Source organism: Myotis lucifugus, unplaced genomic scaffold (assembly GCF_000147115.1).
Source record: "Myotis lucifugus unplaced genomic scaffold, Myoluc2.0 scaffold_28, whole genome shotgun sequence".
Classification (NCBI taxonomy): domain Eukaryota; kingdom Metazoa; phylum Chordata; class Mammalia; order Chiroptera; family Vespertilionidae; genus Myotis; species Myotis lucifugus.
Window position 1 is genome coordinate 9034925 of NW_005871076.1, and position 20230 is coordinate 9055154.

At 45.8% G+C, this 20230-nt stretch overlaps 1 protein-coding gene across 11 annotated transcripts in view; it reads left to right on the forward strand.

Moving 5' to 3' along the window:
* Window positions 1–20230, forward strand: part of LOC102425000 (core histone macro-H2A.1) — a 64899-nt gene that overhangs the window by 11973 nt on the left and 32696 nt on the right. For 9 of the 11 annotated variants that reach the window (XM_014453895.2, XM_014453893.2, XM_023752149.1 and 6 more), the window contains exons 2-3: window positions 8912–9018; window positions 9427–9624. In XM_014453895.2, coding sequence (XP_014309381.1) covers window positions 8912–9018; window positions 9427–9624 — 305 coding nt within the window. The remainder of the gene's footprint in view (window positions 1–8911; window positions 9019–9426; window positions 9625–20230) is intronic. The other 2 variants (XM_023752151.1, XM_023752150.1) reach the window with 1 other exon arrangement.

Below are 20230 nucleotides of genomic sequence, written 5' to 3' on the forward strand. Positions count from 1 at the left end.
ATCACCCCTAACCACCTCTGCCTGCTGACCTGATCACCCCCAACTGCCCCCCCCCGCCAACCTGCTCATCCCCAACTGCCCCCCTCTGCTGGACTGGTTGCCCCACGCAGCCTGCTGTTCAGTTGTTTGGTTGTCCCTCACTAACCCCCCCTGCCAGCCTTGTCACCCCACTCAGCCTGTTCGGTCATCCGTTCGGTTGTTTTGGATGTGAGGGCCCCTGGCCATATATATGTTAGAGGAGGATGAGTTTCAGGTGGAGGAGTGTTGCTATTGTTAGGAAATTGATGAGAGTGAGGGCTGAACCAGACCCCGGATTTTTTAATGAAGTGTAATTAGGATTAACACCAGGGCAGAGTGGGCTAGACCTGCCTGAGGAGAGGCAAGTGGAAGGGCAGCATTGGTGGCAAACAGGATGGTGTTGGAAGTGCCACAAGAGCCGCTGAGCATGTCTCAACTATACCTTGGAAAGCAGAGGCCAGAAGCTGCCCACCTGATTAAAATAACAATACCCCGAAGCCCCTCTGTGATGGCCATCAAGAATGGCTTTAAAAGAACTAACATACTGAGAGGAGAAGGAAATGGGTCAGAATTCTACAAATATCTTCTCTCCTAATATTTTTTCTGGATAAAATATCAGCAACTAATACAACATTTATAGTTCTCTAGCTTTCTTTCCCTGCCCGAAAGGGCTTCTATGTCTGTCTAGTCAACCCATAATAAAATATGAAAGTAAAAAGCCACAAACCCAAAGGGTATTAATGACAGCTAGCCTCCCTTCACCTCCCTGTCTCTACCCACCGCCTCTTCTGGTTCTGTTGGCCAAGAAGATGACAAGAACTCTCCTCAGATTTGCCAGGCTGCTCAGCCAGCCTATAGCTCAGACTCCGCGCCCACCTTTCCCCCCCTCCCTTCCTTTCTTCCTTCATTTCCCACCCCACCTTCCTCATTTTTAAGCAAGTGCCTTCCATTTAGTGGCCAGAAACCGTGTGTTTCCTGGCACTTCAAAGGCTGGCAATGACACCTGACACTGAGGGGTCCTTTCCTGGGATTGACAACACTCCGATTTGTCTAGATGGAGACATTTGTCGAATGGCCTCTATAGAAGACATTTGTAAATGTCCTCTTTCTAGAAGGACACTCATTCCCTGCCAGAGCTCACATTTCTTGCTTGGAGGAACCATTTGGAAATCCAGGGCCTCTGGGAAAGGCTAATCCGCCGGCTTCCCTGGCCATCGATAATCCTAATAGATGCTCCCTGTGGTAACTGGTAACTGAGGTAGCCTCTGGTTAACATTTATCTGCTGCCTCTGTAAAGCTGGATATTGACTGCTGAAAGTCAATATCTGCTGTTCATTCAGAAAATGAGGGTACTTAACTTGAGCAGCATTGTGGGGGTTATTTGCTTCCCACCTCCACCCCAGGTCCTGACAGTCTCTATTCCAGATTCAGGTTGTGGCTTATAATTGTGACAGTGCTTTGAGGGCAAGGCAAAGCAGAGCAGTTTAACAAAAGGTCTGCCATCTGTTGAGCACTTACCCTGTGCCAAGCACTGGCCAAGTGCTTTACTTCTGGTAACTCACTGAACCCTCAAGCCACCTATTTTGCTTAGGAAAGTTATGAGATAAATTGAGGTTATGAGAGTTTAAAGAACATCTCCAGGGTCATTCAGCACAGTAACCCATCTCTCAAAGAGCATTTCCTGCAGGCTTTCTACTGGAGCTGAAACCTTAGCAGTTAGAAGGAGAGAACTAGGACTCAGGTTCACTCAGCCCACTTTGCATCTCCCTTGTCTTCAGTGGACCTCTCAAGAGGATGGCATATGTCTAGTCTCCAAGCCTGTCTCCTGTTCATGATGGAGCTGCAGCCTGGCTGAGGAGGCCATATATTCCTGAGAGTGCAGGCCCTGAGGGCCCCAGAGGATCACCAAAGGGCACAGGGTATGATCTGTAAAGGCTGGAGACAATCTGTGGCCTGGCATAGGCAAAGAGGACAGGGGCCTCTGTCCTGCAGGGATGGGCCTGGAAGGACAAGTAGTTTCTGACAGAAAGGAGGAAAGTCAAGGACTAACAGGAATGAGATGGGTATGAGCATAGGAGGGGTGATGGCTGTTAGAGTGACTTGTGCTGGTTGTAGGGAAGAGGTGGTCTCATCAGTATTGGAAGTGCTGCAGGATTATGTAGGCTGGGACAGGTGTCAGGGCAGGAGGGTGCTTGTGACTTGGAGTTGAGAAGGCCAGTGAGGTGGAATGTAGCATAGCTGCCTCTTGTCATTTACACTGTGTTTTCATTTTACATTTGGAAGAAATAAACTGCACAAGATAAACTCAGATAGCACACAAGAGGGTAGAGCAAAATGTCCCTTCTGATTTAGTCCCCGATCCACTTCCAGGAGGCTAAGCATTGCACATCCGGATGAATGTGTGTGTAAGTGTGCATGACAGGCATTGCCTCTGTTCCCTACACCATGGCAGCCCCCCACGGAAGCCTCTGTTCTGTAACTTGTTTCCCCCTTAAACATCCATCTGGGTAATGGCACCTTGTCAGGGCTCTTTAAGTGAGTTCCTCTTTACATTACACTCTTCAGATCATTTCATTTCAACAGACATCTCTGATTGTTCACCCCTTCCTGAGATGAATGAAGAACAAATGCCTATGATTTTCCATATCAAAACAAACATTCTTATTAACCATTTCCTTGTATTTTAATTTAGAGACCTTGAGAGCAAGTGACTCATGGGCCAGAGGGCCCTGCCCAGCTGTCAGCCAGGCCCTAGATTGGAACAGGTTTCTGCAATCCAGGCATCTCCTCCTCCCACCTTCCTTCCTGGGGCCTTGACTGGTGTTGCCTCAGCGGCTGGCTTTGGTTCTGCCCCTGCCATAGCACACCCTGCTGGGTTAGACAAAAGCCCTAGACCCCATCCCACAGCAGAGGCTGCCCATGGGGCCACCCTGGGTGCTGCATTCTATCAAGGCAAGTCTGGCAGCACTGAGGTTAATCAGGTTCAAGTGCATTTTTCAAACACATGTAAACTGTTAAGTGTAACCACAGAGTAAACTATTCAGGGAGGAAACACCAGGTTTTCTATGTTGCTTTTTCCTCTGCTTGGCTGTCATGCACGTCCATCTATCTATCGATCCATCCAGCCATTTATTTTTTTTATTTTTATTTTTTTAATCTTCACCCAAGGATTTTTCCCCCCATTGATTTTTAGAGAGAGTGAAATGGAGGGAGGGAGGGAAAGAGAGAGAGAGAGATTGATTGATTGATTGGCTGCCTCCCGCAGGCCCCTGATCTGGGATCAAACCTGCAACTCAGGTATGTGCCCCAACTGGGAATCAAACCCAAAACCTTTTTTGGTGCATGAGACAATGCTCCAACCAACTGAGCCACTGGCTGGGGCCAGCCAGCCAGCTGGCCACTTATTTTGATAAAGGAAATTGGGGGAAATCTAGTTTTCTTCCCCTAGAAATCAAGCCTGCTATACTTTTTAAAAGATCAAGTGTCCTAGTAGCCTCAATTATAGTAGCTTACATGTACCCATTGTTCTCAGCAAGTAACTTGGCAACTCATTAATCCTCACAAACCTAGAGATAACCTCAGTTATCATCCCCCTTCTATAGAATGGGAAACAGAGGCTCAGGTAATTCTTGACGCGTCTTACAGTTCAGTGCAGGAGCTGGGATGTATACCCAGAAGACCCCAGCTCTAACCACGGTGTGCTGGTGGCTCCTGCCCTCCACCAAAGACAGACCGAGGAGGTGGCTGACACACAGGCTCTTGAGATTTGGGGAGGTAGAGGAAGGCTTTCCGGAAGGGGAAGGTATTCATGCACGGGGCTGTGTTGGTGGGTTAGATGAAGGTAATGTTTGCCAAGAATCATAATATCTCTTTGTTAATGTGTATAATGCAATTTTTTTTTACTTTGAAATATGAAAAACAATTAGCTGACTTTAGAAACTCTCCAGTGAAGCTGTGTTTCTGTCTTATTGGGAAAATTTGTGGGGAAGGTGATAGACTGGACAGATGCTGCCACCTGGGCCCTTAAACTCCTGGCCCTTATTAGGGGCCTGTGACGTGGGCTTAACAGCAGGACAAGTTTGTGTCAGATTTGGAACATCTACAGAAAAGCAACAAAATGACTCATTCTTATAAAATACCTTATACTCTGCACAGAAAACACCACCTTCAATTACTGCTGTAGGTTTTATTTTCTCTGTGGAATCCCTGGTTCCTTTTGAGGCTCCTGGGACAGGCAGATCTGGAGAGCTTTGCTGTGTCCACAAGTGAGGCCCTGGAGCTCTGGGTCGATGGCTCAGCAGGCTTCAGACTCTGCCATTCATCTCCTGAAAAGGTGGGATGTAAGCCAATGGACTCTGGGCCATGGAGGGAATTGGAGGAAACTGGTGCAGTCAGGGTGCAGGAAACCCTAAGCAGCACTCTCCGATTGGGGTTGATGAGTTAAGGCCTTCAGGGATGGAGTAAAACAGTTCTGAGCTCAGCAAACTGCTGATGGAAGCCTGGTGACTGGGAAGAAATGACAATAAACAGATTCCTTGTCATGTTGTTGGCTTTGTAGCAAATATCTGTTTTCTCCTTGGGATTACGTGAACATTGGCTTTTCTTTGATTTCTGGTGGTTGTTCTCAGTATTTCTTTTGTTAGAGGAGATGCTTCAAACTGCTCTGTAGAAGCCCCCAACTCTCTGCTTTGCAAGGCTTGTGTTTAGAGTTTGGCGCAGCCTCCACACATCACCTGTTAGCTGTTAGGAGTCTAATTCTGCAAACCATGACTTCATCTCCCTAAAGAAAGATAGACAGAATGCTTCAATCCAGCAGATATGGTTCAGTTCAAGATGTTTGGAGGGGGGGAAAAAAAAAAAGACTCTAAGCCTTTGGTCTCTGGGTGAACTTGGAAAGTAGACCTGTCAAAGGTATTCATGTTCAGACAGCTGGTCTGTAGCTGAAAAGGCTGCCAGATAATGCTGTTATTCAAGGCTGTGAGAATTTTGTCAAGTGGCCTTAAAATGATCTTGCTCAGTGAGGCTGGGGAAAGTTGGGCCCAAAGGTGCCTCTGCATTGCTTGCTGCTCTGAGGAGAGAATAAGGTCCAGGCCAGCACAAAGGCTGAAGAGTGGGAGCCAAGCTGCTTGGGTGTCTCGAAAATTAGATCTTCAAACAAATAAACAAACAAAAGATCTTTAAAAAATAGCACATGAGCTGGCTGGTGGTGTTCATTCAGTATGTCCCCTTTGTAGTGTTTATAATTAGGGAGCCTTACCACACTTAGGGTTATCTCCACAGTTGACCCCAAGTGCTTTAGGTCCCAAACTAGAGTTGGTCAGTGGTAACAAAATGAAACTGTCACTGGCTAGGAAGACTTGGCTTGAGGGGTGGAGAACCTGGTAAGGGGACTGTTTCTTCTAACTGCTCTTTCCAGTTTCCTCCTGTGGTTTCTTATAGATTCCATTTGTTGTGGTTACAGCCCACAGGGCTGTGGCTACTGAAAACTCCCTCCAAGAGAGGATGCAAGCTTTGAGCTCTGGAAACTGGAGAAAAGGATTTGCATCTGTAGATCTGGTGTTTTCCTGGTTCTCTTTCTCAGAATTCCTTTTCTTTTGAACCAGCAGAAGTTACAAATTTTTTTAGAATTGCCCAGAACCTTCCAAACCAGGAGCTGCATCAAGGGCAGGACACCTTCCCCTGAGGTGAGGTGTGGGGTCCATTCAGGTGATGCTGACTCTGCCCTAGCCCAGGAGGCAGCCAGTGTGTGTGTGGGGGGGCATCCTGGTGGGCTTGGGGTGCAGTGGCAGGAATCCATGTTTAGCTGAGCTGGGCTTTCATGATTTAGCCCAGGAGTCCTCAAACTTTTTAAACAGGGGGCCAGTTCACTGTCCCTCAGACCGTTGGAGGGCCCGACTATAGTTTAAAAAAACAACTATGAACAAATTCCTATGCACACTGCACATATCTTATTTTGAAGTAAAAAAACAAAATGGGAACAAATACAATATTTGTATTTGCATGTGGCCCGCGGGCCGTAGTTTGAGGACCCCTGATTTAGCCTTTCTATCACTTGCAAAGCCCAGATCATTTACTAGGAAGGAAACCTAATCAGGAAATCTCCTGGTGGTTCACACCCTGCCCCAATTCCTCAGCAGTGGGCACCCTCTCCTTCCTGAACATGCCCTGGAGGGCAGATGGGACCTGTTCCATCTTGTCCAGTTGCTGTCGTTTTGCACCTCCCCTCCCCTGCAGCAGGCAGCCCTCTCTTAGCCAGGAAAGCCTTTTGCGACTGGGCTTTTACAGTCAGACTGAGGACAAAGGGTGGGTTTTAATGAATACTTGGCCAGGGGAGTTTGTGCCCTGGATTCCTGCTTTTGTTATCAGTCAGATTTCTCCCCTATCTTTCTTGGCTGTTGTAAAATGCCCAGCCCTCTGCGTGCTGCAGTGTAGGGTGGGGCAGGGCACCCACTTCTCATAAAAGGTGTGTCTCCCAGGTGCTCTGTCTTTTGTGTCCCTTGATGAAGGGGTTACTATGGTAACTGTTCCTCTGGCAAACAAGCAGGAATAAATGGAAGACAAGGCTTTTGCTCAATTCTAGCTGGAGTATGGATCTCTGCGCCTCTTTTTTGTCCCCACTTGATACAGCTTCCCTCCCACTCCACAGGGCTGAGTTCAAAGGTGAGCTAGAGTTTTGCAAAAAAGGATAGAGTCTTGGATTTTCTGGTTCTTTGGAGAAGAAGGCAACAGAATGACACTCCTGCCCAGCTCTTTCCAAGGAGCCAAATCATACTTCATTCCACTGCACACATCTCCCCCAGGCCCTCCACGCCACCTCATTGTCACTCTCAGGTGGATCTAGTCTGGCATCACAGAATCCACCGCTTAATTAGCAGTAAGTGAGCCCAGTCCTTGCAATTTCCCAAGTATAGAAGCTCAGGCCATTGGAAGTTTCATCCACAGTGTGAGGGTTCATGGGGGAAAAAAGCTCATGGAAGTCAAAGGGAATTCCGGAGAATTGATCTTCAGATTTCTCAGCCATGGGTGCTACTTATAAGTCACTCCATTGCTTTATTTCTGTGTTATATACTGCCTGTCCCCTACCCAAATCAGGCCCTTCCCCACCCTCAGGGCTTTGCATTCATCACCTCCATCTTCCCTGCACCAATAGAGCAGCACTGCTAAAAATAAAAAGACCACATCCCCCCCCCCCGCCCGCCCCCAACGGCCTCTGTGCCTTCTCTTGGGGAGAGCCTTCCACTAACACTCCAGGCAGGAAGAGGAACCAGGCCCCCTCCACTTTTTCTGAGAAACCGCAATTTCAAACGATCTTCTTGCCAAAGGGATGGGCTTAGGGCACCACTGTGAGTGCTTCTTTCTCTCTCTGAGGCCAGGTGAAGACTTCTTAGCACATTATGGGGAAAAGGTTGTAATCCACCTGCCTCCTGTATATTCTGGCTCTGCAGACACTGATGGCCTTCCCTGTGGCCTCAGAAAGTGGGGGCAGGCTGGGGAGGGGAAGGAATGGTGGAGGCCCGGAAGCCAGCCAAGTGGGCTACAGCTCCATGCTGCAGCCGCCCCTCTCCAGCCCTCCTGCTGCACGGGCTCCAGCCCAGCAACAGCTGTGACCGGCTCTCCTTCCCGTGCCCTTACTCTCAGGGTCTGTGCTCAGGTCAGACTCCTGCTTTGGCTCCCTCCCAGGCAGTAGTCAGGACAATAGCACTACAGACGTGCCACCTGCTCCATGAACACGGGAGAACGAAGGGCAGGCTGGGCTGGTCAGGCACCTGAGAGGCCGAAGGTCATCTAGGCTTCCCAAGCACCCTTCTCCACTTAGCAAGAGATAGGTCCATCTGCACTGGGCATCAGCACTCTTTTTTTAAAAAATATATTTTTATTGATTTCAGAGAGGAAAGGAGAGGGAGAGAGAGATAGAAACATCAGTGATGAGAGAAAATTATTGATTGGTTGCCTCCTGCACGCCCCTTACTGGGAATCGAGCCCACAACCCAGGCATGTGCCCTTGACCAGAATCAAACCCGGGACCCTTCAGTCCGCAGGCCGATGCTCTATACACTGAGCCAAACCAGCTAGGGCTGGGCGTTAGCACTCTTGATGGCCTCTTTCTGTTTTAAAGTTGTGCTAATCATTGATTTCACCAGCAATAAAAACATTCTCTCCTTTGTTGCCTGAGAAACACTTTTTGTCATGCTGAGGTATCAGCATGAAAGGGTGATCAGGTAGAAAACTGAAGTTTGTTTTGACAACAGAGACATTTTTTTCTTTGAACAACTTGGTCAAGAACTGAATCATTCAAGATGGGAGACATTTGAGAACCGAGGTTTGACAGTATTTTTATGACATTGACTTTGTAAAGAGTCTAGTCATCTCCTTCCAGTTTTGAGTCTGAGTGTGCAGGCGGTCAACATCAACTTCATAGACAGAGACTTCCTAAGCACCTGTAAAATTCCACCGCCCCCTGAGGCCCCGAAACCCATGCATGACCCATTGCTCAGTTCCATGCAGGCAGGGTTCACTCTTAGGGACCACACCATTGGCTTATCAGGGTTGGTCTTGGTGACATCTGAATGCCGACTACAGGCAGCCCTGTTCTGACAAGTAAGTTCAGATCTCAGCTCTACCGCTTCTTACTGAGGGACCTTTGACCAGTCACCTCCTCTGTAAGCCTCTGTCTTCACCTCCAAAACAGGGTTGGACCAGGGGTTGATTCAGCACTTCTGTGACTTAGCTCAAAGTGTGCCAGGCAGACTGCCTGCATCTTCCCACCTCAGGAAGCTGCTTCGTGAACTGATACCTGTGTCCATTCCCAGCTCCATGAGTGGGGTCAGGAGGATGCATGTGAGCCTCCGATGCTCTAATGCAATCATGTGCTCTTCCCCTCTGTTCCCTACAGCGGAGATTTTGGAGCTGGCTGGCAACGCGGCCAGGGACAACAAGAAGGGACGGGTCACACCTCGGCATATCCTGCTGGCCGTGGCCAATGATGAGGAGCTAAATCAGGTACGAGGCTCTCCTAGCCAACCTACCCCAGACACCTGAGAGACAGAGCTGTCTGTGCAGAGGGAGGTTGGCAAGTTGCTGGCTTTCAAAGGTGTGGACTGCATTTTGGACTGTTAGCAGCTTCCCTGCCCCCCTTGGAAGTTTTTCCTGAAGGCCTTATTGGGGGTGGGGGCCAGGGATGAAACAAGGTATTTGGCTCTCAAATGAACCACCCCTCCCCCCTAGTGAGGAACTCTGAGGACTTGTTCCCTGTGTAGTGAGCTGAGTCCCGTCAGCATCCTTGTAGATGCCATGGAGGGAGGAACTCTACCAACCAAAATCGAAAGCATGGATGGGCAGGGCTGACTTCTTGGAGGTCAGGGGCAGGTTGGTCTAGCTCACCATCTGCTACTTTGGTTTTCCTGCAAGCTACTAAAAGGAGTCACCATAGCCAGTGGTGGGGTGTTACCAAACATCCACCCAGAGTTGCTAGCAAAGAAACGAGGATCCAAAGGGAAGTTGGAAGCCATCATCACGCCACCCCCAGCTAAAAAGGCCAAGTCTCCATCCCAGAAGAAGCCAGTGTCAAAGAAAGCTGGAGGCAAGAAAGGGGCCCGGAAATCCAAGGTATGTGATTTGGCAGGGGCGTGTGGGGTAGGGCAGGGCAGTGCAGATAGGTGGTTGTCAGGAGAGTCCCCTTCCTGCTGAGTGCTCATCCCACCGATGGGGTGCAGCACTACAGAGGAACATGTGGGATCTGGTTACAGAGGGGCTAGTCCTACTCAAGTGGCCAGAGTCTGGACACAGTTGGGGGACTGGATTCCTGCAGGCAAGGAGTATGTGAGGTGGGTGCCAGGAAGATCAAGATGGAAGGACCTCATGCCTGGCCTTTCAGGGAGATGCCCATGCCTGTGGGAAGTGACCTGTGTGTACAGGATCTTCCTGGTGCTTGGACAGCTACCATTGAGTCCTGCCCAGAGGTGCCAGCTGCTCACTTGCTCCTGATACTCTCAGAACTGAGGTTGCATTGCCATGGCTGCTTGTCCTACTCTGAGCATGTTCCAGCAGGGACAGTCCAAACAGTTTGCTTTTTAGAATGATTGCCTTGTTAAGGAGTAAAACAGACACATTATTCAGGCCCTCCTGCTAGACCCAACTTGGACTGAGACTAGGTCCTGGGTGCTGATCATTTTGTGGTGAACGAATTCCTCTCATTAGTGTGTTCCTTCGTCACTGGGCCCTGCCTCTCAGCAGTTGTCACAGTTGCTTTGAGGCCCAACAAACAGAGGTGCAGTGCAGTTAAAGCTCTGTCTTTATAGATGGAATTTTAAGGCTGTGCTACCCTCCGGCACCCCCTCAGGAGTCATCCTTCTCCAGCCATACTGGAGGAAATTACTTCTGGCAGAAGGTGACCTACCTGTTTTGTAAGACCCTCAATAAGAACTCTTGGAAATAACTCTTGGGTTCTGATGCAGTGTAAGGACATTTTTCCTACCAGAGCCCACGCCTCTCACCAGAGTGAGATGGTGAGGTCACCTCCCAGATGGGCTCCAGGGGCCCTGACCCAGAGTCACATCCTGCATATCCCCTCCTCTGACCTGTCCAAAGATCAGGTCCCTGGCCTGTCTGTGCCACAGACAGACTGGCTTTCACCACATGGGGGCACCTTTCTGACCTCTAACCTCCCATCCACACTCTTTATTTAGTTGAGGTGGAAGGGGCTATGTTTTTAGTACCTCCTTCTGGGTGTAAACAAATGCTTTCCTGAAGACATCAGAATCTAAATTCCTCTTTCCAACAGACCACCCACCCCATTCCCCCCATCTCACCCACCTGGCTCTGAATTGCTCCCAGCTCTTTGAGAGAGAAATCCGGTATTGAAGAGCATCCTGTAAGTTTATTTCCAGACGCTTGCATTCCACCTAGCTCACAAGTCCTGGAGGAGGCTTGGAATCAGGGGAATTCACACAATGCTTCATTCTCATTCCTGCTAACTGTAAATTTAGCAGATTGAACAGTTTCTTTCTCCCCTTTCACATTTGCAGCTGGACAGGGGCATGGGGGGCGGCGTGTAGAGCAAGATGGGGAAAGAGAGGAGAAAAGCACCTGTGCAACCCTTTTTAATTAATTATTAACTAACTAATTAATTATTTTTTAAATCCTCACCCGAGGATATGCTTATTGATTTTAGAGAGACGGAAGAGAGAGAGAGAGAGAGAGAGAGAGAGAAACATGGATGTGAGAGAGAACATCGATTGGTTGCCTTCTGTATGTGCCCCAACCGGGGATCGAACCCACAACCTAGGAATGTGCCCTTACTGGGAATGAAATCCGCAACCTTTTGATTTATGGGACGATGTTCCAATCAACTGAGCCACACTGTCGAGGGCTGTGCAACCCTTTTTAAATGTTAAAAAAGAAGACGAAGGTGCCAAATCCATCATATCTTGATAATGGGCCCCAGGGAGTTGGGGACCAGCAGGGCAGAACTGCAATCTTTGGCCTAGCTGTCCTCAGGCTGTGCCCAGAGCCACGGCCCTTGTTCCTGCAGGCCTGCTGCTCATTGATGTTTGGGCCTCTCTGACTCCAGTGTGTCTGGGAACAGTGGGCTGAACCTTGCTATCTGTCACCCTGATTCCTCCTGGTAGTTTTGCCAATGACTTTCTGAATTTCCAATTGACCAAACACTAAGGTTTTTTCTATCTTTTTGGAAATATAGCAGTGTGTGTGTGTGTGTGTGTGTGTGTGTGTGTCTTTAGCTCCTAGTAGCTATATTTGGAACTCAGTGTTTCTAATAACCATATGCCAATAATCACTTGAACACTCCACTTTTCCCTTGATTACAAAAGCAGGAAATCTGTTATGGTGGTCTGTTTTTCTTCCATACAATAAAACACATTGTCTGCTTACTGTACGAATATTTGGCTAACATTAAACCCTGGGGGAAGCTGAAATTGGAACCGTGAACAGCTAATTTTCAAAACATTTGTTTAATGTAAATTGTGGTGTCAGCTCCCAGAAACAGCGGAGAACCCTGCAACTCCAGGTTTAAGTGGAATGTTCTGAAAATAACCTTTCCAGAGACAGGCAGAGAGAGCCTTAGTAACATGCTAAAGTACTTGCAGTGAAAGGGAGTTGGTATTTTTCAAATGTCAACACTTGAATTCCAAATCATAATTTTCTCCCCAATTCTGTATAATTGGACGTTTTTTAAAGTCTCCAGTTGTGACAGCTGAGTCAGCTATGGTGGAAATAGAGAGTAGAGATGGCAACAGAACACACCAGGGCTAGGAGTCTGGAGCCTTGGAAGTGCCTTAGGGCTTCTCCTTCCTACTTGGGTGGCCTCAGGCAAGTCGGTGACTCAGTTTACACCCCCTCCAATAAAATGATGGGGTCCATCCCAGACTTAGAATTTAGTGACTCAATGAATACTTGCATAATGTATTTTTGACTAGGTAATATGTGTAAGAATTAGGATTTTGCAAAAGTATGCAGTAATAGAATCTCAATCCCACCAGTCCCCCCACATGCCCCCAGATGGGTCTCTGTAATCAGTCTTTATGTATCTTTTCACAAAGTCTATGCACATAAGAGCATATCTGTCTCTCTCTCTCTCTCTCTATATATATATATAAAGGCCTAAGCACCGTTATGATGGAATGACTGGGAACTACTGGTCAGCCAGTCACTGTGACGTGCACTGACCACCAGAGAGCAGATGCTCAACGCAGGAGCTGCCCCCTGGTGGTCAGTGTGCTCCCACGGCCCCTTCCCCCAGCCAGCCGGCCCCCATCTGCCCCTGGTGCTAAGCCATTTGTAGAGACCTGCTTCTGGGTCAAGGTTTCATACATAGCAGAGCAGCTCCCTCGCTGTGATCTATTGTAAGTCAGCCCTTGACACAAGGGTTTGTCTTGCTCCCATCCTCTCCCTTCCTCAGGGGCCTCCACCCCACCCCCCCCAACCCCCCCACCCCCCCCGCAGTGGTGGTGCAGTGGTGAGGGAAGGAGGAGGGGGGAGGTGGGGAAATTCGCAGTGGTGGGATGCCAAGGGTGGCATTGGCATCCAGCATCCGTTCCTTCTGCACCTGGCAACTGTTGCCTCCTCTCCTGATCCCGCCGGGGCCTTCGGGCCTGGGCTGGGACAGGGAACCGGGGTTGGGTGGCAGCGGACACAGCCCCTTTCCCAGGGGGGCTGAGGGTCAGTTCCCTTCTCAGGGCCAGCGGCCAACCTCCCGCAGTCCCTCCCCCTATTCTTCCCTGCTTCCAGCCAACCTCCTGTGGTCCCTCCCACCTGGCTGGCCAGTCTCCCTTTGCGGTCTCTCCCCCGGTCAGCCAACCTCCTGTGGCCCCATTCCTCCCCTCCCGTGCACGAATTCATGCACTGGGCCTCTAGTAGATATATAAAGCCTTCCCCATCCTACCTACCTTTAAATATAACAATAACTATAACTATATACATATAATCTTGTTACCCACTGTTTTGGCAGTGTTACTTAGTGGTTAAGGGTGCCAGCTCACCTGGCTGTATATTCTAGTTCTGTCATTTTCTGGCTGTGTGATCTTGGGAAGTGATTTGACCTCTCTGGTATCAGTTCCCTCATCTGTAAAATGGATGGTTGGGAGGTTTAAAAGAGAACTCATGTAAGTGCTATAGCATTGTGGCACAGATGTTAGCCACTGTTGTTATTAATTTGGCAGTGCTTTCATATTGGTGCATATAGAACTGCTTTAGTGTTTCATGTATGATTCTAGTTACTTATATATTACACAAGACCAGTGTATACCCATATCTCTATGAATGGACTTCCTTTTGGTTTCTAGCATTCATTCTGACACACAGCACAGTGATCATCACTGTATGTGGGTCTCTGTGCTCAAGTGCAAAAGTATCTATAGGGTAATGTCCTCAAGCTGAACTTGCTGAGGCAGATTGTATTTTTTTTAACTTCAATGGCAATTGCTCATATATAGAGCATTTTACCCCATTAAGAAATTTCAAAAGCTGTCTCATTCTTTCAACTTTTAACACTGGCTGTTAAAGAAGATGTATGCATGTGATTGATATTGATCAAGTCTGCATGTGCTTGTTACTGTTCTCAGTAGCAGTGAATGAAAGGCACTTGCCCTCCCTCCATGTTCAGTGAGCTTTGGTCTAATGAGAGGGGCAGAATCATTACAAGAGGTTGGAGGGGACAGAGCAGGTGCAAGGACAAAAATAAAGTGGAGTGATGACATGGGAGTGTAATTTTACATAGGTGGTCAGGTGAGCCCTCTCTGGTAAGGTGACACTTGAATGGAGACCTGACAGAGTAAGGTATCGGGCATTCAAGTGACTGGGGGGAAATCTCCTAGCAGAGGAACAGCAAGTGGGCCCTGAGTAGGAGCGTGCCTGCTCCTCCCAGAGAGAACTTGACAGAATCTGCATGTGGGGTCCCTGACACGTCTATAGTGGATGTCTTTTGCAGTCAGAGAAGCCTCAGATGCATAAAATACCAAAGATTCAAAGGAAATCATTTAAAAAAGAAAAAATGTGTTTTTCCTTGTGATGAGAAGAACTCTTAGGATCTACTGTCTTAACTGCTTTCAAATATATCATACACCAATGTTACTAGGTGTACCAGTTAATAATGTGGATTTTTTTTCAATAGATGGAGTTACACATATGTTGATATATATGCGATTTGATATGTATGCTATTCTGTTGTATTGACAGCAAGCTTCAAAACTTCATATGTCAAATTTTCTGAAGGTATTAATATTATAGATATTTTTACGCTTAAAAATTTTGAATTTCATGCCAAAAAGCATTTGCAGGAAGTTTTAATTCATTATTTTGAAGAAAAAGTTATCGTATACTTCGGGAAGCTTATGGTGAACATGCTCCATCTCAAGATACCTGTGAACGCTGGTTTAAATGCTTCAAAAGTGATGATTTTGATGTGAAAGACAAAGAACGTCCAGGTCAACCGAAAAAGTTTAAAGACCAACAGTTACAAGCATTATTGGATGAAGATGCGTGTGAAACTCAAAAACAACTTGTAGAAAGATTAAACGTTGCTCAGCAGACAATTTTCGATCCTTTACAAGCAATGGGAAAGATTTTAAAGGAAGGAAAATGGGTGCCACATCAACTGAACGAAAGACAAATGGAAAACTGAAAAGTTATCAGTAAAATGTTGCTTCAACAGCATGAAAGAAAGTCTTTTTTGCATCGAATTGTGACTGGTGATGAAAAGTGGATTTATTTTGAGAATCCCAAATGCAGAAAATCATGGGTTGATCCAGGTCAACCATCAACATTGATTGCAAGGCCAAACCCCTTCAGAAAGAAGACAATGCTCTGTGTTTGGTGGGATCAGGAAGGTGTAGTGTATGTATTATGAGCTTCTAAAACCAGGTGAAACTGATCCCTAATACTGATTGCTATCAACAACAAATAATCAATTTGAACCATGCTTTGAACATGAAACGACCAGAATGGGCCAGAAGACACCACAAAGTAATTTTGCTTCATGATAACGCACCATCACATACTTCAAAACCAGTTAAAGACACGTTAAAAGATCTTGCCTGGGAAGTATTAACCCACCCACCGTATTCACCAGACCTTGCACCTTCAGATTACCACTTGTTCTGATCGATGGCACACGCACTTTCTGAGCAGCACTTCAAAACATATGAAGAAGTAGAAAATTGGGTCTCTGAATGGTTTGTCTCAAAACAAAAAAAGTTCTATTGGAACGGTATCCACAAATTACCTGAAAGATGGGGGAAATGTGTAGCTAGGGATGGACATTACTTTGAATAAAGCACTTTTGATGTTTCTCTTGAAATTATTGTGTTTTCTTTGATTACAAATCTGCCATTATTAACTGGTACACTTGGTAACTATAGTCATCATGTTCTACATTATATCCCTAGTTATTTTATAACCAGGAGATTGTACCTTTTGACCAACTTCATGCAATTCTTCTCCTAACTCTTCACCTCTGGTAACCATAAATCTGATTTCTATTTTTATATGTTTGGTTTGTTTTTTTTAAGATTCCACATATAAGTGAGACCATACACTATTTGTCTTTCTCTGTCTGACTTATTTCACTTAGCATAATGCCCTCAAGAGCTATCTATGTTGTCACAAATGGCAGGACTTCCTTCATTTTTATGGCTGAACTAGAGGCCCAGTGCACGAATTTATGCACATTCAAAGGAAATTAATTAGAAGAAATATTTTAATATCGCTTTTTGCCCTTTCTCTATAATAGAGGTGTCAACCAAATTCGAGATCGACAATGACAGATCAAAACACACGTGTGCGATTGGCACCAGCGAGAGCTTTATATGTATAGCACATGCGCCAGTCAACTTAGCCATATATATATATATATATACATATATATATATATATATATATATATATATATATATATATAAATAAAATAAACTTGCTTAATTAGACCTTCTTTCTGATATAGCTAAACTTTTTCCAGCCCAGTGACCCCAACTTCTCTTTCAGGTAATTGTCAGCAACACAGCAGTAAATATCAACACAAAGCAGATTATTATTCTGTAGATCACGCAGGGAGAACAAAGGGTAAAATATTTAACTGCAGCAGTGTTTGACTATATTCTGCACAGTGAGAAAACCTGAAGTCATTTTCAAGTTCCACCATTTCTTCTTTTCAGTCGGGTCAAGTTTCTAAATCTCCGTTTTTCCAGCTAATGAAAAGAAAATAGGATTCCACCGAGTTGCCTATCTACCCACTCCAGACTTCTGTGAGGATCAAATGAGATGAGGCATGGGAAAATGCTTTAGAGATATTTGGTTAAAGTGTGAAATGTTTGCACCTGGCTATAAAGCAAGTAGTGTTCCTTGGCTGGAGAAACTGCAAGGAGGCTAGTCGTCACTAGGGAGAGAAAGCTGGGCATTGCTACGTGACATCATTACCTGGCACCCACAGCCATCATTTCCAGGCTGGGCTGTGGGCCGCATTTTGCGCCATGGTGTCTCAGCAGCGATTTGGTGGGTTGTGGCTCCGGGGTGGTGGTAGGGCCTGTGTCTCACTTGGGGGAAGCTGAGTGTTCCTTTGTGGGTGCCAGGTCTGTGGTGCCATTTCTCTGTGTGCGTCACAGCAGTTCCTGCATTGAGCGTCTGCCCCCTGGTGGTCAGTGAGCGTCATAGCAACAAGTCAGATGGTTAGACACTTAGCATATTACCCTTTTTTTCAAAAAAATACATTTTTTAATGATTTCAGAGAGGAAGGGAGAGGGAGAGAGAAATAGAAATATCAATGATGAGAAAGAATCATTGATTGGCTGCCTCCTACACGACCTTCACTGGGGATCGAGCCCACAACCCAGGCATATGCCCTTGACCAGAATTGAACCTGGGACCCTTTAGTCCACAGGCCGATGCTCCTATTTACTATGCAAAACCAGCTAGGGCCATATTAGCCTTTTATATCTATATACTAGTGGCCCAGTGCACGAAATTCGTGCACATTACAAGGGAATTAATTAGAGGAAATATTTTAATACTGCTATTTGCCCTTTCTCTATAATAGAAGTGCCAGAGATGAAAGATAATTAGTAAAATGTATATGAAATTCTCCCTCCTGTCACAGTCTGGGGTGTGCTGCGGGACCCAGAGTCAAGTCCCCACCCACCTGCGTGCACCTTGAAATCACGTGAGACCCAGACCCAGCTGACCCCACCCCCGTCAAGCCCCGCAGGGCAGGGGCGCAGCCTCAGGTCCCCCGGCCTGGCACCAGCTGGGGGTGCGGCCTCAGGTCCCCTGGCTCCGGCGCAAGGGCATGAGGGCATGATGACCATTTGCATATAAGCTCTTTATTATATAGGATAAGCCTAAGCGACCATCCGACCGATAGCTATGACACACAGTGACCACCAGGGGGCAGACACTCTGACCGGTAGCTATGACACGCATTGATCATCAGGGGGCAGAAGCTCAATGCAGGAGCTGCTGAGCTGTGGTGACTTGGCAGCTGCGGTTCTCGAGTGATGCACCTGGAATCAGAGAGGAGGAAGCCCGATTCCAGGGTGCATTACCCAAGAACCACCCTCTTGCAATCTGGGACCCCTTGGGGGATGTCGGAGGGCCAGTTTCGGCCCTATCCCCGCAGGCCAGGCCGAGGGACCCCACCGGTGCACAAATCCATGTACCGGGCCTCTAGTATATAGATAATATTTGTGTGTGTGTGTGTGTGTGTGTGTGTGTGTGTATATATATATATATATATATATATATCACAACTTTATTTTTATGTACAGCATGAGGAAAGAGGAGAATATGGGGGTCTGAAGCTTTAATAATTTTGAGGACCCCATTTAAATAAAATACAAAATTATTAATATAAAATAGATATAGGGCCTTAGGTGTAATCTGCACAACTTATTAAAATTACCTTCATAGTAAATTCAATTCTGTAAGGGTGTTAATATTTCCTTTTTTTTTTTGTCTTGCTCTATCACTTAACATTGTGTTTGAGAGATTGATCTAGGTGTTGTTTATAGCAGACAGCACCAAGTCTGTGCATTTCATTGTTTGAATTTGCCACAATGTGCTAACTACTGTTGAGAGATATTAGTTGTTTCCAATTTGAGACTCCTACCAATATTCCTGCTGCAAAAGTACATGCTGTTGGTACATACATGTTGCATTGTGTTGGGAGTATACCTGTGAGCGGAATTGTGGTATCTTGGGTATTCATATGCTCAACTTTAGTAGATAGTGCCAAGTAGTTTTCCCTAGTGGAGGTAAAAGTCTACAGTCCAAATTTAGTGTATGGGAGTTCTATTTCTACATGTTGCCAAAGCAGGGTACTTTCAGACTTAAATTTTAGCCATTCTGGCAGGTGTGTATTGCCCTGATGACCAATTAGCTTTAGCATATTTTACAATGAATTTTGGCCCTTTGGATATTTTCTTTTGTGCAAGTGTTTTATGCATTTTTTAAAAATTGAGTTATCTGTCCATTTTAATGACTTAAGGTTCTTTTTACATTATGGATACGTTCTTTTTTATTGTGATGTAATTGACAAAAGATACTTGTTTTAGGTATAAAACATAATGATTTGATATTTGTATATACAGCACATACTTGAATAATGTTTTGTTGTAGCATTGAGAGATGCCTTGGAACTTAACTCTTGTTTATATATAGATTTAGTCTACCATAAAATTGTTCTTATTATATGTCATTTTGCCAAAGTTCCAAAACCCTACTGATGGTGTTAACTGAGGACTTACTCTGTTGTGAAATAATCACAAGTCTAGTTATTCATCACCATACACAGCAATACATTTTTTATTATGATGAGAACGTTTAAGATCTGATCTCTTAGCGACTTTAAAATATGCAATACATTGTTACTAACTATAGTCCCCGTGCTGTACATTATATCCCTATGACTGACTGACTTGATAACTGGAAGTTGGTATCTTTTGACCTGCTTCAGCCAATTCATCTATCCCCCCTGGCAACTACCTATCTGTTCTCTGTACCTATGAGCTTAGTTTTTTGTTTATTTGTTTTTATTTTTTTAAATATATTTTTATTGATTTCAGAGAGAAAGGAAGAGGGAGAGAGAAATAGAAACATCAATGATGAGAGAGAATCATTGATTGGCTGCCTCCTGCAAGCCCCACACGGGGGATAGAGCCTGCCACCTGGTTATGTGCCCTGACAGGGAATCAAACTGTGACCTCCTGGCTCATAGGTCAGTGCTCAACCACTGAGCAACACCAGCCGGGTTCTTTATTTCTTGATGAATCTAGTCAAAGGTTTGTCAGTTTTGTTTCTTTTTCAAATACCAGCTCTTAGTTTCATTGATCTTTAGTCTCTTTCATTTATTTCTCTCTGATCTTTATTTCCTTCCTTCTGCTAACTTTGGACTCTGTTCTTTTTCTGGTTCCTTGAAGTGTTGTAAAGTTTAGTTGTTTGAGATTTTTCTTGGTTTTTGATGTAGGAATTTATCATTAAAAGTTCCCTCTTAGAACTGCTTTCACGTTGTAAGTTTTAGCATGTTGTATTTCCATTTTAATTTTTCTCAAGGTATTTTTTATTTCCCTTTTGATTTATTCTTTGACCCATTGGTTTACCAGCATGCTGTTTAACCTCCATATATTTTTTAATTTTCCAGTATTCTTGTAATTGATTACTGGTTTCATACCATTGTGGTCAGAAAAGAAGCTTGATATGATTTCAGTCTCTT